This window comes from Pungitius pungitius, chromosome 12, assembly GCF_949316345.1.
Source record: "Pungitius pungitius chromosome 12, fPunPun2.1, whole genome shotgun sequence".
Lineage (NCBI taxonomy): Eukaryota > Metazoa > Chordata > Actinopteri > Perciformes > Gasterosteidae > Pungitius > Pungitius pungitius.
The window spans coordinates 4,290,111-4,305,199 of NC_084911.1; the positions used below are offsets into that span (position 1 = coordinate 4,290,111).

General features: G+C 37.1%; 1 protein-coding gene and 2 gene segments (V, D, J or C); all 3 read left to right on the forward strand.

Moving 5' to 3' along the window:
* The first annotated feature begins 647 nt into the window (after positions 1 to 647).
* LOC119219978 (immunoglobulin gamma-1 heavy chain-like) lies at positions 648 to 13,834 on the forward strand. Its single transcript, XM_062565936.1, has 8 exons — positions 648 to 707; positions 794 to 1,095; positions 10,024 to 10,087; positions 11,020 to 11,310; positions 11,517 to 11,831; positions 11,974 to 12,300; positions 12,791 to 12,933; positions 13,614 to 13,834. Exons 1-8 carry the CDS (start codon positions 659 to 661, stop codon positions 13,626 to 13,628), a joined length of 1,506 nt encoding a protein of 501 aa, XP_062421920.1. The 5' UTR covers positions 648 to 658; the 3' UTR covers positions 13,629 to 13,834.
* Positions 3,174 to 3,950, forward strand: LOC134132950 (Ig heavy chain V region XIG14-like). The segment is given in 2 exon segments: positions 3,174 to 3,452; positions 3,530 to 3,950. Coding segments are annotated over 2 exon segments (348 nt in total).
* LOC134132945 (Ig heavy chain V region 914-like) lies at positions 6,544 to 7,695 on the forward strand. The segment is given in 2 exon segments: positions 6,544 to 6,669; positions 6,764 to 7,695. Coding segments are annotated over 2 exon segments (420 nt in total).
* Positions 13,835 to 15,089: the final 1,255 nt, after the last annotated feature.

The following is a 15,089-nucleotide window of genomic DNA, read 5'->3' on the forward strand; positions in this document are numbered from 1 at the left end:
GTAAGATGCATTGAACAAAAGCTTTTGACGAGTAAAAAATGAGTTTAAATGAAACATGTGATTCCAAGTTACATTTCTTTTATCTTCCTCTCGACCAAACTGATCCTCAAATTTCTGGCTTTATTCTTTTATCCACGGCTCCATTTGCAAAACAAAGGGTCAAACGCACCTCAGCTGTTATGTTTGTTTTAGTTTGGTGTTTCTAACTCATCTCTTCTCTTTCTATATTTAATTTTTCATTTTGTGGAACTGTGGAGTTCTGAACCTCAGAACAAGGAACTAAACTGTTACCTTCGCCCCTTCTGAGACGAGACGTTATAAAGAGTCAAGTGGCTCGAGTTTAAAAATGAAAAAGAATGTAATAACTAACAGAAGTAATAAGCAATAGATGTATAAATAGTATAATATTATTTTGCAAAACCCTCTCATATGAACATATTGGTTCACAGCTCCTTTCATCTCAGGGGGGGTAAACAAATGAAAAAGCCAGGATACAGCTAGATGATTATTAAAAGAGAAAAGAAACATGGTTAGTCAGGAGAAACAGAGGACACTGTTGAATCAAAGAGGAGGAGTCAATGCAAAACTCCGATGTCTTTCTCCTCTACTTATGTGGCTGCAGAGAGGAGGACAGAGGACAGTGGACACACAGTTAACCATGAAGGACTTTAGGACAGGACTGCTGCTTTTAACTGTCTTCTGCTCAGGTGAAGAATTTCTCTGATCTTGATTCCACACGTTTCCACTTGCTGTTAACGTATCACATGACATGCAGATCTTCTTCTCTCGACAGGTGTTGATGGTCAGACTCTGACACAATCCGAAGCAGTGATTAAAAGGCCTGATGAATCACACAAGTTGACTTGTACAACATCTGGATTCACATTCAGCAGCTACGGGATGAACTGGATCAGACAGGCTCCTGGAAAAGGACTGGAGTGGATCGCTGTCATTTACACAACTACCATCTATTACTCTCCATCAGTTGAGGGTAGATTCACCATCTCCAGAGATGATTCCAGCAGTAAACTGTATCTACAGATGAACAGTCTGAAGACTGAGGACACGGCTGTGTATTACTGTGCTAGAGACACAGTGAGAGACAATGATGAGAGAGCTGTTCAAAAACTACTTCCTCTATTCACCTCGTCCACTGAGAACATTCAGACGTCTCTGTGTCACTTGTCCTGAACCACAGATATAATAAAGATAGTGATTATTATTTTATTACCAAAATGTCAGGGTGTATTTAAAGGATAAACATTCTAAATATAACATTATGTACATATTATATATACATTATATATAAACATTTTTTTTTATAATATAACATTCATTCTCCCTTACTTTATTAACTATTCTAAGCTATGACAAACTAATAAATACAAAATATTTTGTTAATTTCACGACTGAACAATGTCCCTGAACCCAAATGAACGACTCCTGAGACGAGGTTCAAAATCAACGTTTATTTACAAAAGACAACAAATGAAAATCCCTCTCAGCAGAGGAACAAACCCTAAACTACATCTAAGAACCAAAAGGATTTAGAAAATAAACACTAGGCTGAAAAAGGAGCCAACAGAAAGCAACCTGAACAAGGTACAAAGAACAAAGCAACACTTGTCAAAGGACATTGGTCCACACGGGTTCTCTGTAACGTGGGACAAGACCAACTGGCCCAGGACAAAGGGAGACGCAGACAATACACACACAGGGTAAGGACACAGGTGGAAACAACCAGGGGCAGACAATCGGACCGGCACACAGGGGGAAGGAGCAAGTTGCCTGAAACGAGAGGAGGGTCGATTTTCAAAATAAAACAGGAAGTCACAAGACAACGTAGACACGAGACAACCTGAGTGGCACCACTTCTTGGACATGACATGCCAGCAGATGTGTTTCCTCTTACCACTGCCATCGGTTATTTTTGCATGTCTCAGGTTTCACTTCCTAAATAGCTCATTTCTTCTTGAGGCTCCATGTTTCTCTGCATGTCTGTGGCTTCAAATGACTGATATTTAAATACCGAAACATTAAAGTCTCAAAAACAGCTGCAGAAAATGAAATTCAAATATTCATTTAGATGAAGTCAGATTATCTCGCTCTCACTTCATTTGTGTAAACTCCAGAACGATAACAATCCAAATCTTTTGAAATCTTTTGAAATTGTATTATTGGAACATCCCATAAGACTCAATGCATCAGAAGATCATGTCTTTTCTGTTTCAATGTGCACCTTGTTCTCAAGAGCTCTGCTGCAGCTGTTGGCAGCTGGATGTGAGTTTGTGTCACTTGTTGTTCTTCTTATAAAAAGGGTCAAATGCAAAGAGTTGACACATCGAGTGCTAGCAGCTTACATCACAGGCTGCATTGATAAATGGTTTCTAAACTTCAACAAATACTTTGATTTTCTACAAACTGAGACACAATAACGACACAACATTACATTATGTGGAATATAAAGAAAGACTTTTGGGAGTGAAAAAGTTGTGTCAAGTTTCTCTCTCTGTTACTAAAATGAATTCCACTGTTCTCATCTTTGACTGACACTTGAACCTTGAACTATTTCAAAGCTTGTTCCTTCATATGGAGAGATTTTTCTATTTCGATAAAGTTCTAAAACTATTAATAAATTCTTTCTGCTGTGTTTTAACTGCTGAAGAGTTCCAAACCATATGTTTGTGTAGAGAACATTAATTGTTTGCAATGAAGTTGTTTTATTAGAAGGAAAATGTAGCTACATCTCTCTAACCTTTGATGGGATTTGTTGCAGTTGTCATTTTGTCTCTAACCCCTCCTGTCTTTTCTGTTTATGTCCTCGTGTTCCTCCTGATTTCTTATTCACACCTACGTTCACCTGCCCACTACCTCACCTCGTCTCCCAGGTTTCTCTCTGCTCTTGAGTCACTCCGCTGCCCCAGAACCGTTACAATCATGGTGTTTATGTGTCCTGGCTAATGCAAAAAAATGTATAAAGATTAAATAATCTGGACTCAGTACTTTAGAGTCAATCATGAATGGTGAAAGGCACCGGCTCAAAAACAGTTGATTTCATATGAAAATTTTGTTTAATAATCAGAAAACATGCCAAACAAGCAACACATTTTCTTTGTTAGCAATTATGAATTAATTGAGAGTTTCTTATTGATAGCAAAAGTTGACATGTGTTTAAGTTCTATAAATGCAGCTAAGTGTGTTTTCTTTGTGCTCAGAGGTGAGTTCAAAGCACGTTTTCACTGTGCAGATATAATGAACAGATTGGAGAGACTGTCCAACTGGCTCCAGTTAGACCAACGTGGAAGTTTCATATGTGTGATCCCATGCAAACTCAGGGACCTTCCTTGTTGCTCAGCTATAAAAACATCACATCAGTCTGTTGAGTTCACAGCTCGTCAGGTTCAACATCACCATGTTCTCAATAGCTCTGCTGCTGCTGTTGGCAGCTGGATGTAAGTTCCTCTTGATTCATCAAAGTCATTCCTTCTACTTGTATAACTTGATGTTAAAGAAAAATCTTTTTTAACAGGTGTGAAGTGTGAGCAGTTGACGCAGCCGGCCTCTGTGACTGTGCAGCCCGGTCAACGTCTGACCATCACCTGTCAGGTGTCTTATGATCTTAGCAGCTACCGGACAGCATGGATCAGACAACCTGCAGGGAAAGGACTGGAATGGATTGGCAGTGAACGTGTTGGATACACCTCATACTACAAAGATTCACTGAAGAGCAAGTTTAGTATGAACTTGGATGCTTCCAGTAAAACAGTGACTCTAAACGGACAGAATGTGCAGCCTGAAGACACGGCTGTGTATTACTGTGCAAGATACCCACAGTAACACAAACCATCAGTACAACTGAACAAAAACCTCTCAGTGCCTGAACACTTGTTACACAAAGCCACCAGAGGAGGAGTCCTCAGACCACCAATGATTCAACACCAGCTCACTGTTACAGCAGTTTAAATAACTACATTTTACAATAACTAATAATGTATTCTATATGTATCCTCAGGAAAAAGATCATAACACTTTTGTTGCCTACACTGAGTTGTATTACTATTATATATTTCTGTAGAATAAGTTCATCTACAGCAGAGACACTTCTTCCTCCAACAATCACATGACACAATAAACACACCGGGGGAAACCTGTCGCACAACACAACACAGTGACCACAGTGAAACATGTCTTTGACCCCAGGGATCCTAACAGTTACTGCTATTAAGTTGAGTTAAATCTTTTTTGTTGGTTTTGTAAATGTCTGACCTGTGCTATATTTATGTGGCCTTTATCAAAATGATGCTCTGAAGAATAAGTTCATCTACAGCAGAGACACTTCTTCCTCCAACAGTGACTTTAAAAGGACAGAATCATCAAACTGAGGACACAGCTGTGTGTTGCTGTATGCGTTATCCCTCAGAGATACAAACCACCAACAGACCTGCACAAGTACCAGCAACCATGTGACTCACCCACACACTGTCAAACACATTTAAATAAATATGTTATGAAGCAGTTTTTTAAGAATTCAAAACCAAAAACTAAGACATTAAAGATACTGATTCCCATTTAAACTATAGTATATACAAAGTAATTATCAGCTCAATATAATACAATTAGAATAATATGTTTGTACTTTTCCTGTAGCACAAATATTTTTACATTATCAATAGTTGTCATTAATTTGGAGCTTTAACATCACCCTTCTTTGCTGTTGTGTACTTATTTGATTTCACCTGCTTTCCATTTTGTCTTTTGAAACCTGTTGAGGGAGGTTCATGCAAATTGTTCCTTCCTTAAAACAATGCCGTATGCAGCTCTCATGTCATTGATGACGCAGCAACTGGGCTACTAATATATCTTGAAAACATCCAGAGCAGAACGCAGTGGATGAAGTGTTAACAAGTGTTAATACATAATGGAAAATATGATTTTCTTGAGTTTATTCTTCATAGTTGCTATTAATGGTGAGAACAGTTTCTGCTTTAACATGTGGAGACACTCACTTATCTACCTGTGAGGTGTGCTGATTACAATGTCTTTTCTTACAGGAGTTTGGAGTGAGATCAAACATGAACAGTCTCCCTCCGAGGTGAAAAAACCTGGAGAGAAAGTGAAGATGTCATGTATCATATCAGGTTATGACATGACAAGCTACTATATTCACTGGATACGACAGAGGCCAGGAAACGCTCTGGAGTGGATTGGGTGGATGAACGCAGGGAACAACTCTCCTACTTTTAGCAGCTCCTTTCAAAGCCGCTTCATCATGACTGAAGATGTGCCCAAGAGCACTCAGTACCTGGAGGTCACGAGCCTGAAAGCAGAAGACTCAGCTGTTTACTTCTGTGCTCGAGACACAGTGACTGAAGACAGTGGAGCAGCTGAACAAAAACATCCACAGACAACAAACAGCAACGTTGACTTGAGGAGATTTGGGTTTTCTCACCAACTGCAACAGTACTTTAAGATATTTAATATCTTCATGATGTTGCATCACTCACAGTTATTTAAAGTGTTCTTTCACTTGTAAACGCATTAATTAATTCTAAATGACGTAAATGATTAATTATATGAAAATAAGATTCCAAGTGGCTCTCTGGTTGGTAGGATAATGGTATATTTATGTTTGTATTACTATGGAGCTACTTTTATCAATCCCATGTTATAATGAATGCTTTTAAAAGCACATGGAGAATAAACAAATTAATTCAAAACAAACATTGTTTGTTTGTTCAGTATTGTTTCTATTTTTATCGAAGCCTCTATATTCTGTTATTTATACATCTTAAATGTCAAGATTAAGTACATTTTATTTTTTTATATATATATTTTTTATAAACGATAAGACAGGCATCAGATAATCTTTCCTCTTCTACTTTACTGACTGCTTTGGCCAGCAGGAAGGTTTATGAAATAATTTTGTTGAAATGCAACAAGTGGGTTTCAAATGTAAAACATGTTCATCCATGTTGAAAAGACTTTTTTTAATAGTTTTGACTTAATATTCTATTGCAGTAAATAACAGTAACAAGCAATGCGCTGATCAACTAAATCAATCTGTACTTCAGCTGGTTCACCTCGACGTCTCCACTGTCTGTGTGTGTGTGTGTGTGTGTGTGTGTACACAGAGAGCAGCAGAGATTGTTGCTGTAGCCTGATAATAAACAAACATTAAAAATCACCAATAAAATGAAGCACTTCTGATATTTAATAATTTAGAGCTGCTGTTTAATACTGAGTGTTTACTACCTCTATTAAATGTAAAAAACAAAATGCTCTCATTAGAGTCATGTTAATGTTTCCGTTCTCAGCTGCTATGAAACATGTAGGTAGTTTCACATCATTATTAACTGATTGAAACATAGTGTTGCAAATTATAATTCATTTCTGACCAATAATCCCTGAATGTTTCACACATTTCCTTTAATGTAAGAGAAATTAAAATGTCGGAAAAACTAGAGGAACAACTCCTGACTTTTCTCTTCTTCAGCCAACAATAAAGTGAAAGCCAAGCTTGTTCTAGTTCTCTGCTCCCTGTGAGGAGGAGTCAATGCAAAACTCTGATGTCTTCTACCTACAAGAGGAGGAAAGAGAGCAGAGGACACACACAGTTAAACATGAGGCACTGCAGGACAGGACTGCTGCTTCTAACTATCTGCTGGGCAGGTGAAGCTTTTCACTCATTCTGTCACTTCATAGAGTTGGAAACCAGTTGAAGTTTGTGTGATTCTTTCTGTGCTGATTAATGATTTCTCTGCAGGCGTTTCCAGTCAGACTCTGAGTGAGTCTGAACCAGCGCTGAAGCTCCCAGGAGAATCCCATAAACTGACCTGTACCTATGCAGGAATATCAGATGGTGATGCTCCTATCAGCTGGATCAGACAAGCTGAAGGAAAAGGACTGGAGTGGATCGCCCACATTTCTGCTCCCAGTGGACAAAATAAATATTATTCCACGTCTGTCCTGAATCGTTTCACCATTTCCAGAGACAACGCCGTGGACCAGGTGTCTCTGCAGATGAACAGTCTGACGACTGAAGACTCTGCTGTTTATTATTGTGCTCGGAGGCCACAGTGATGCAGGAAGCCACACAACTGTACAAACACTTCACCCATCTCACTGTGTCAGTCGCTGATACTAAGGATTTATAAAATACCCCCTAGTGTTGATTGTTGGAACCAGGGGGAGACACTGGAAGGATGGACTAGATAAACTAGAAGTTCATTCAAAGTTAATTTTAATCATATTCAGCAAACGTACTATCTCACTGAAAAGTAATTAAGGTAACAAATATGTTTTCACTCCTTACGTTTTTGTCCTTTCTGCAAGTTGTGTGCAAGTAGAGTGTCAGGAACGGGGAAGGCAGAGGCAGGCGGGAGGACCCAAACACTGACTTGCAAACAAAAAGGTACTTTTAATAATCAAACTCTGAAACTACAAAATCACAAAGGCCAACAGGAACAAAACGCAGACGAAGACCAGGAACAAACATCCATGCAGAACATGCAGAACACACACAGGCTGCAGGCTGCATACATGCAATGACGCCACCAGGGGCACAAGACACACAGGGCTTGAATACACAGGGGAGGTGCAGGTGATTGGACACAGGTGGAAACAATCATGGACACTGCAGACAATCACAGGGGATGACAGGACAAGGCAGGAAGTGAAGTTAACACAGGGACACAGGAGGCATGAAACTACAAAATAAAACAGGAAGTTTACCCAAACCGTGACATAGAGAGGGTCAGCACCATTTAATTTGACGTCCAAAACCCACTGAACACTGAAACCTCATGTCATCTTTGCTCTTGATTAAAAACAAAAACCCTGCTGAATATTTGTCTCCTGTTCACTTAAATTCTATGCTAATTCATTTTCAATTTAGTAATGGTGAATTATAATGATGCCATAATGTTTTATTAGATTAATGTCTAAATCATGGCTTTAACTGTGATGAAGTTCCAAGTCTCCAGCTGTGTGGGAACTGTCTCCTCTTTGATCCCATCTGTCTCTGTGGACCAAAGCTGTGTGGATGGAGGAGAAGGTGTGAAATTCTATGGAAAATACAACTTTTATTCATAAGAGACTTTATAACTGATCTTCTACCACAATTATAAAACAGTCCAAATAAAGCATATGACCATGAACTGCAGCATGAGGAGCCTCTGCAGACAGCAGCATCATTAAAGTGAGAGTGAAACTATGTGCGGTTGAATCACACGTCTGACACACAGTCAGACACGTCAATTGTGGTTTGTGTTGATCAAACCAAACATTAACGCAGTGGTTAAAACATCCATCACTTTCTTTATTGACACTTTGACTGACAGCAAATTCTTTTTTTGGTATCATCTGTTCTGTTAAAACATGTTTGCATTCACTTGATATTATCTTGAATTTGCTTTAAAGTTGATATTACTGTATGTGTTTTACTTTAATATTATTTTTACATGACTTTTAAACTCATTTGATAATATTACAATACAATTTTAATGTCAATCACAAGTTATAACATACATTCAAGCTTTTAGTGATTTTAAATGACAAAATGTCACATTTTGAAAAATAAGCTTGTAGTCATTGTTAATGACAAAATTTCACGTATTAAAATGTGAAATATTAAAAATGTGTTTGTTTAATTTTGCTGTATGAGAATAATAAATGTTGCTATTTCATATAATATGATTTTGTTTACTATGTTTGCTTCTATTTTGATGTGATACTGTAGGTTACATCATATTTGGATAAAGACGTCACTCAGCCATGTGGAAATGATTGTGTGCTTGTGTTGAACAGAAAGGCTTCTGAATGTGTCGTTGTTACAAACCAACAAGCGTTTCTTCAGTTTCCTGGTGATTCTAAACATATCATCTTCCTCTCTGCACCTCTGGGACACACCGGAAACTTTTTAGAAACTGTCAGAACTACGAACTGCATTCCAGCCTTTTTCTGTGTGTACTTTTCTTTAAAATGTATTCTTAAACTTTAATAAAGAACAATACATACAGCAATAATTATCACCCTTCCAATACAGATGTTTTTCATGAGAAATAAACATCTAAACGTCTAAACTTCCCACGTTATGCTTTCAATGTTTTTAAACTGTTGTTATATTTCGAACTAATGTTTTCAAAGAGAAAATACTGTCATTGTTTGAATATAAAATTACTTATTTAAGTTTTACTGCAACTACCTTAAAATCCTAAAGTTGTGAGAGGTAAAAAAGTTAGAAGGAATTTAATTGGAAAAGAAAAAAAGAAGAGATGAAATGTGAGGGTTTGAAAATGAAAATGAACAATAATACAATAATGATAAAAGTATTTCTTGACCCACCACATAACAGTAGCTTGACAAACGGATAAAAATAAACATAGGAAATCAAATGTGTTACAACCTATAAACAACTGCTGTGTTAAATTAAACTGAAAATGACATTTAAATTTACAAATAAATATGCATAATGTAATAAATACAATAACGTAAAATATAAGTAACATATAATTTAGGAATCTTACATCCTTCAACCGTTTTATTGATTAGAATATAAGTTTGTTTCTAGTCTTACCCACTGCTGACAATACGTTTCCAGTGCAGGAAGCTGTGGGTGAGGTTTTTGTATTAGTGTTTATCACAGTGTGGGGTATGGGAGGCACTGCGATATTCATCCATACAAAAACCTAAGAGCAGAAACTTTAAACTCTCCCATTCTCATTGTGATAAACCAACAGGACGGACTGTTTTTCAACTGGAATGAGAAGTAAGTACTGTGTTAATCACTTTTAGATGGATATTAGTCATTAAAAGTTATTTTATAGGTAGATTAAAGTCACAGAGGTAAATGTCATCATCCAGTAAATCAACTTTCACAACTGATTGAGAATCAGCAAAAAAAGAAAAACTCAAAAGATACAATCATTTCATTATTTTGAGCAAGTTTTTTGTGTGTTTCAGTCACCTAATTAAGTTTTGAAGGTATTTTTCTGGTACGACAGGTTTTTGTTGAGCCAGTGACAGGAGATGCATCACTGTGATTACTTTGACTACTGGGGACAAGGGACTGAAGTCACAGTATCGTCAGGTAAGTCACATTTAAGCATTGTATTTTACTAAAACCTTTATATATTTGGTATTTATTGATCTTTAGTGGTAGAGAAGTTTAAATCATGGTCTTATTTGGGTTTACATAAATAAAAAACAGAAAACCAAGCAGGCAGATGTTTCTAACACAGCTGTTCTTAGAAAGTCTTTAAAAAAGTTATTCTTTGGCAATAACTCTAAATGCAGGTGAAGGTTTGAGCTGATCTAGAATATATTCAGATGGATTGTAATTGTGAATGATGAACATTTGCATCATTGTATTCACAATATTACGTAAACGCTCAAATCCATCAACAACAATAATGAAAATAATGGATTATTTACAGATAAACTCATAATTTTGTTAACACAGTTACGTTATATTCATTATAACAATTACCGAAGGCTTTTCAGTATTATACAGAAAGAAGTTCGTATTGAATAAATAAATTGGACATCAAGGATACATTAATTTAGAAATATATAGAATTTGAGAAATTTCTACTATAAGCTCTGTAGTTACATATTACATGATTTTACACATTTTGTTATGTCTCTGATTATTTACTAAATTTTATCTTTAAACAGCAAACACACTTTTTTCCCTCGTGTATAAAGTTAATCTGAAGATAATGTTTGGGTATTAAATGACTTCCATCCTTTTGGTATCAAACCAAAGCAAGTGAAAATCTTTTAATTGAGAAAGTATTTATGAGAACATGGCCGTAATTCATACAAGTTCCATTGAATGAACTCAGATCCAGAATATTCTTACATTATTCCATTATTCATTATTCCTATATGAAGGTATGCAAGAGTGCGAAAGTGTTATTTATTAAAGTCTTAAGCTTCATCATACAATGATATGTAATATTTTATTGATCGACTCTCAGAAAAGTAACTGATCTGTGTATAATTATTTCACTTTCACAGAAACGACTGCATCTCCAACTCTGTTCCCTTTGGTGAAGTGTGAACCTGACGGTGATAATATAACCCTCGGGTGTCTTGCACACAACTTCTTCCCAAAAAGTCTTACTTTCCAGTGGACCGATGCCTGTGGGGACGCTCTGACTGCTGATCGCTATCCTTCAACTCTGAACAACAACAAATATACAGGAGTCAGTTTGCTTAAAGTACCAAAGTCTGACTGGGATTCAAGGCACTCTTTTCAATGTTCTGTGACGCACGAAGGAGGCCCAAGAAGTTTGACACTGGGAAAAAGTATGTAAAGTTTTTTTTTACTGTCATGGCTGCCGTTCTGCATGTCTAACAGTACAAATGTGTTACAGTTAGATAAAGTTCTTTATTTATTACTGCTACTCATGTGTAACCCAATTTGACCAATTTTATATTCACATTTTAAATTAATTATTACAGACTGATCTGTAGACTGATGGATGTTTCTGCTTTTTCTTCCACACAATTAGAGGCCTCTTGTTCTATGATTAGAAATATCACAATGACACTGAAACCAACAAATCCCAAAGACATTTTCAACCAAAACCTGGCAAAGTTTGAGTGCAGGATTGAAGGACTGGACCAGAACGCCATGAATGAAACGAAATTCACTTGGCAAATTAATGGAAATGAGACTGAGAACTTCATTGAAACAACAGACTCCACAGGCATCAAAATCAGCACTTTGACTCAAAACCAAGCGGAATGGAAGAAAATGAACAAAGTGACCTGTTCTGCTAAGAACCAAAAAACACAAATTTCTAAAGATCTGATCTACCAACGAGGTACGTTACTAAGTGATGGAGAATGATTAGTAATCTGTAAGTCTGGGGAGAAAGACAGTTTATGCACACAAAATATGATCTAAGTTTAGCAAACGCAAAGCTTGAATCTGAACCTGTTCACTAAGGAGAGTTTCTCTTTCAGATGATTCCCCAAAAGTAACAATCCACCTCCTCCCAATGGAAGACGTGATGAATGCTACTGAGGTCACTATGTTGTGTCTGGTCTCTAGCAAGAAACAGCAGGATTTCTACATCACCTGGTTAGAAGAAAGTAGATCTGATGTCAGCGTCTATAACGATGGCATCGACTTCCCCCCTATGAAGACCAAACACGGCTTCTCAGCTACGAGTCTTTACACCACCTCCTTGGATAAGTGGAACAACCACGTCCAGTTCACCTGCAACGTGTGGACACCTGGTGGTGAAAAGATCAGAGTGGTGTCTCAGTCCGTGATTAGATCAAATGAATGTAAGGATGTGTAGATTGAGCCTTAAATGTGTCCCCTTGTGCTAATGTGCTGTCATGTCTGTGTCCTCTCTGTCATGGAACCCGTCTTTGTGATTGTAAAAGTAACAGCCAGTTTGTCAATTCACTTTGGTTTGTCATCGTATTGTGTTTGAATCTGTCTTTGTCACATCGTCCAAGAGCTTGATAAATGTGCTGACTGTTTCAAATAAATGTTGCATGGAAACAACGTTGTTATATGTTCACGCATGACTTCAATATTCTGAAACACATGTTGTACGAGGAGTTTTTAGCTGATACCTCGTATACTTCCCTCTTCCACTGTTCACATAGATCAACGTAACACATGTTGAGAGTGAACAATGCTTGATTTAAGTTTATGAGCACTATTCAAGTGAGGAATGGGCATCTGTGTGTTACCTTTGTTCACACACACACACAGACACACACATCTAACCCACCCATACCCTCCTCTTCTTAAATTCTATTCCAGCTTTAAAACTGCGTGTCGCTATGAGCTGCACAGATGATGCCATTGATGAAGATGAGTACAGCAGCCTGTGGTCCACCACCTCCTCCTTCATATTCCTCTTCATATCCTCTCTCATTTACAGCATGGTGTTCAGCCTGGTCAAGGTAAACATGCAGACTTTCTCTGTGTTTCAGCTGCACTGAGAACTTAAGAAAGTATAAGAGACGATACAGGATTCATAGATTCACTGAATGTGGCCAATGTTTTACTGTGAAAGTTATTAGAATGATCCCAAAAAATGATGGCATCAATAAGTCTTAATAAAATGTGACTAAAGAGACAAAAATGAATACACATTACTTATGTAAATGCTTATCAGCAATATCTGATCTGCTAATGGACATCAAATGATTCTGTCTGAGGGGTGAATTGATCCATCTGGTAACAACAAACCTGTGACTTTAAGGGTCGTGGTGTAGAATTGCATCACTTTGAACAGAACGTATTTTTCCATGTGGAATCAGCACATGTGGCTGATCCACATCCAGCAGCAGCAGAGTGAAGAACCTCTCCAGGCTCAGACAACGTGCTGCTTTGTGTGTTTTAAATGCTGCAACACACGACACAGACGGCATGTTGAAGTACGGTTATTCTAATGGTTACAGAACAGACTGGACCTGCAGAAAGGTTCATGGCCAAAGCGATTCTGTTGTGAAGAAAAAGAGATCAGCTGTCAATTCTCCATCTGTGTAAATATCTGGATTAAAGTAACGATCCATCTTCATCACTGTTTAAGGATATGTAAAAATCAATATAATAAATATTTCTTTTGTTTGTTTTTCAGATGAAGAGGCCATGAGATGAGATTGATGCATAGCATGGACTGCACTTCTACATTTATAAGTAGTATTTCTGGTTTTAAAAACATGTAAATGAGTGCTAGATTAAATGATGGTCAAATAAAAGATACAATTGTAATTGTTAGTCATTTAGATGAATAGATTCCCCTGCATTGGCTTCTGTTCTTGCATTAGGAATAAACATGTTGTACAATAATTTTCTTGTAGACTTAAATATTGTTTAAAGTTTCATACATTGCCTCATAAATATACAATTGCACTAGTTATTTTGTACGATGTTTGTAACTGATACAATTTTAAGTTTCCTTGTTTGTCATTATGTTGAACAATTTGCTTTCATTTAATTCAACAGATATAATATTTAATATAATTTGGACAGAAACATACCAACATACAAGAGAACCTCAACAGTTAACAAGTTAAACTGTGAGTTTCCATCAGTTTCCTGTCATTTCTAAACATATCATCTTTAGAGAGTCCCCCCCCCCCTCATTGTCCACCTCAGGGACCCCACACCTGTTGTAGTGAAACTACAGAGCTACAAATAAACTTCCTCAAAACTAGAGACCCATCTTCCTGTGCATGTATTTGCATATCAGCGTACAACAAGGCAACATGTGGCTTACATGCAAACTGCAGACACAAAGATCTGTGAAACACCATGAAGTCACATGACAAACGGAAAGATATTAAATAAATCATTTTATGAACAATGTGAAAGTGCATCCATCACATGCAGGGTTTGACTAGTAGAAACATTACCAGTATGTTTGTGTATCATGTTGTTTGTTGGCCTGCTGCAGTTCATGTTTGGTACAGAGATGGAACAGTTTCATCGTGTTCTTCTTGCTCTCTGGACCATCAGGGCAGCACAAGGAGGTGGAAGCTGGAGATCTGCTGGGATCACTGTTTCCTTGAAACTTTTTATTAATTTTGCAATAAAAGTGTATCTCATTACCACTGCTTGACTGACTGATATTGTAAGAACGTGAAGAGTCCATCTTCATATTGTATGAAAGTTAAAATATTACTTGGTAAGTTGCACCAGAATGAAGATACAGCAGAACAATTCATGCAAAAACACTGATGCATGTAACAGTGGCAACAAAATGTTTTGCATTTAGGCACATTAATTGTATCATTTTCGTTCATGAAACATGTGTACTATAAATATATATATGAATAAATGTACACCTGTTTTAAAAGATTCATATATTTTAGTGTATTAACTTTTCTGGAGTTGTAAACATTCATTAATAACAACATGAAGTATGCACACTTACTTCAAACATAGTGTACATGTGGAATAAGTTTCTCACAGCTTGAACTACATGGGAACGATAGATGACCAACTTCTTGTGAGCTGTGTGTTCATTCTTCATAGTGATTTGTCAGTTCATGACTCAGCATGTGCACATCTGTCCCTACTCTCAGTGCTTGAGTGAAAGCTACCAATTGTC

Excerpts from the sequence above, each read along its gene's own strand:
- LOC119219978 (XM_062565936.1), top strand. The coding sequence starts at position 659 with ATGAAGGACTTTAGGACAGGACTGCTGCTTTTAACTGTCTTCTGCTCA. Across the intron at positions 708-793 it reads TTTAACTGTCTTCTGCTCAG|GTGTTGATGGTCAGACTCTG; the intron begins GTGAAGAATTTC and ends TTCTCTCGACAG. Across the intron at positions 11,832-11,973 it reads AGATCTGATCTACCAACGAG|ATGATTCCCCAAAAGTAACA; the intron begins GTACGTTACTAA and ends TTTCTCTTTCAG.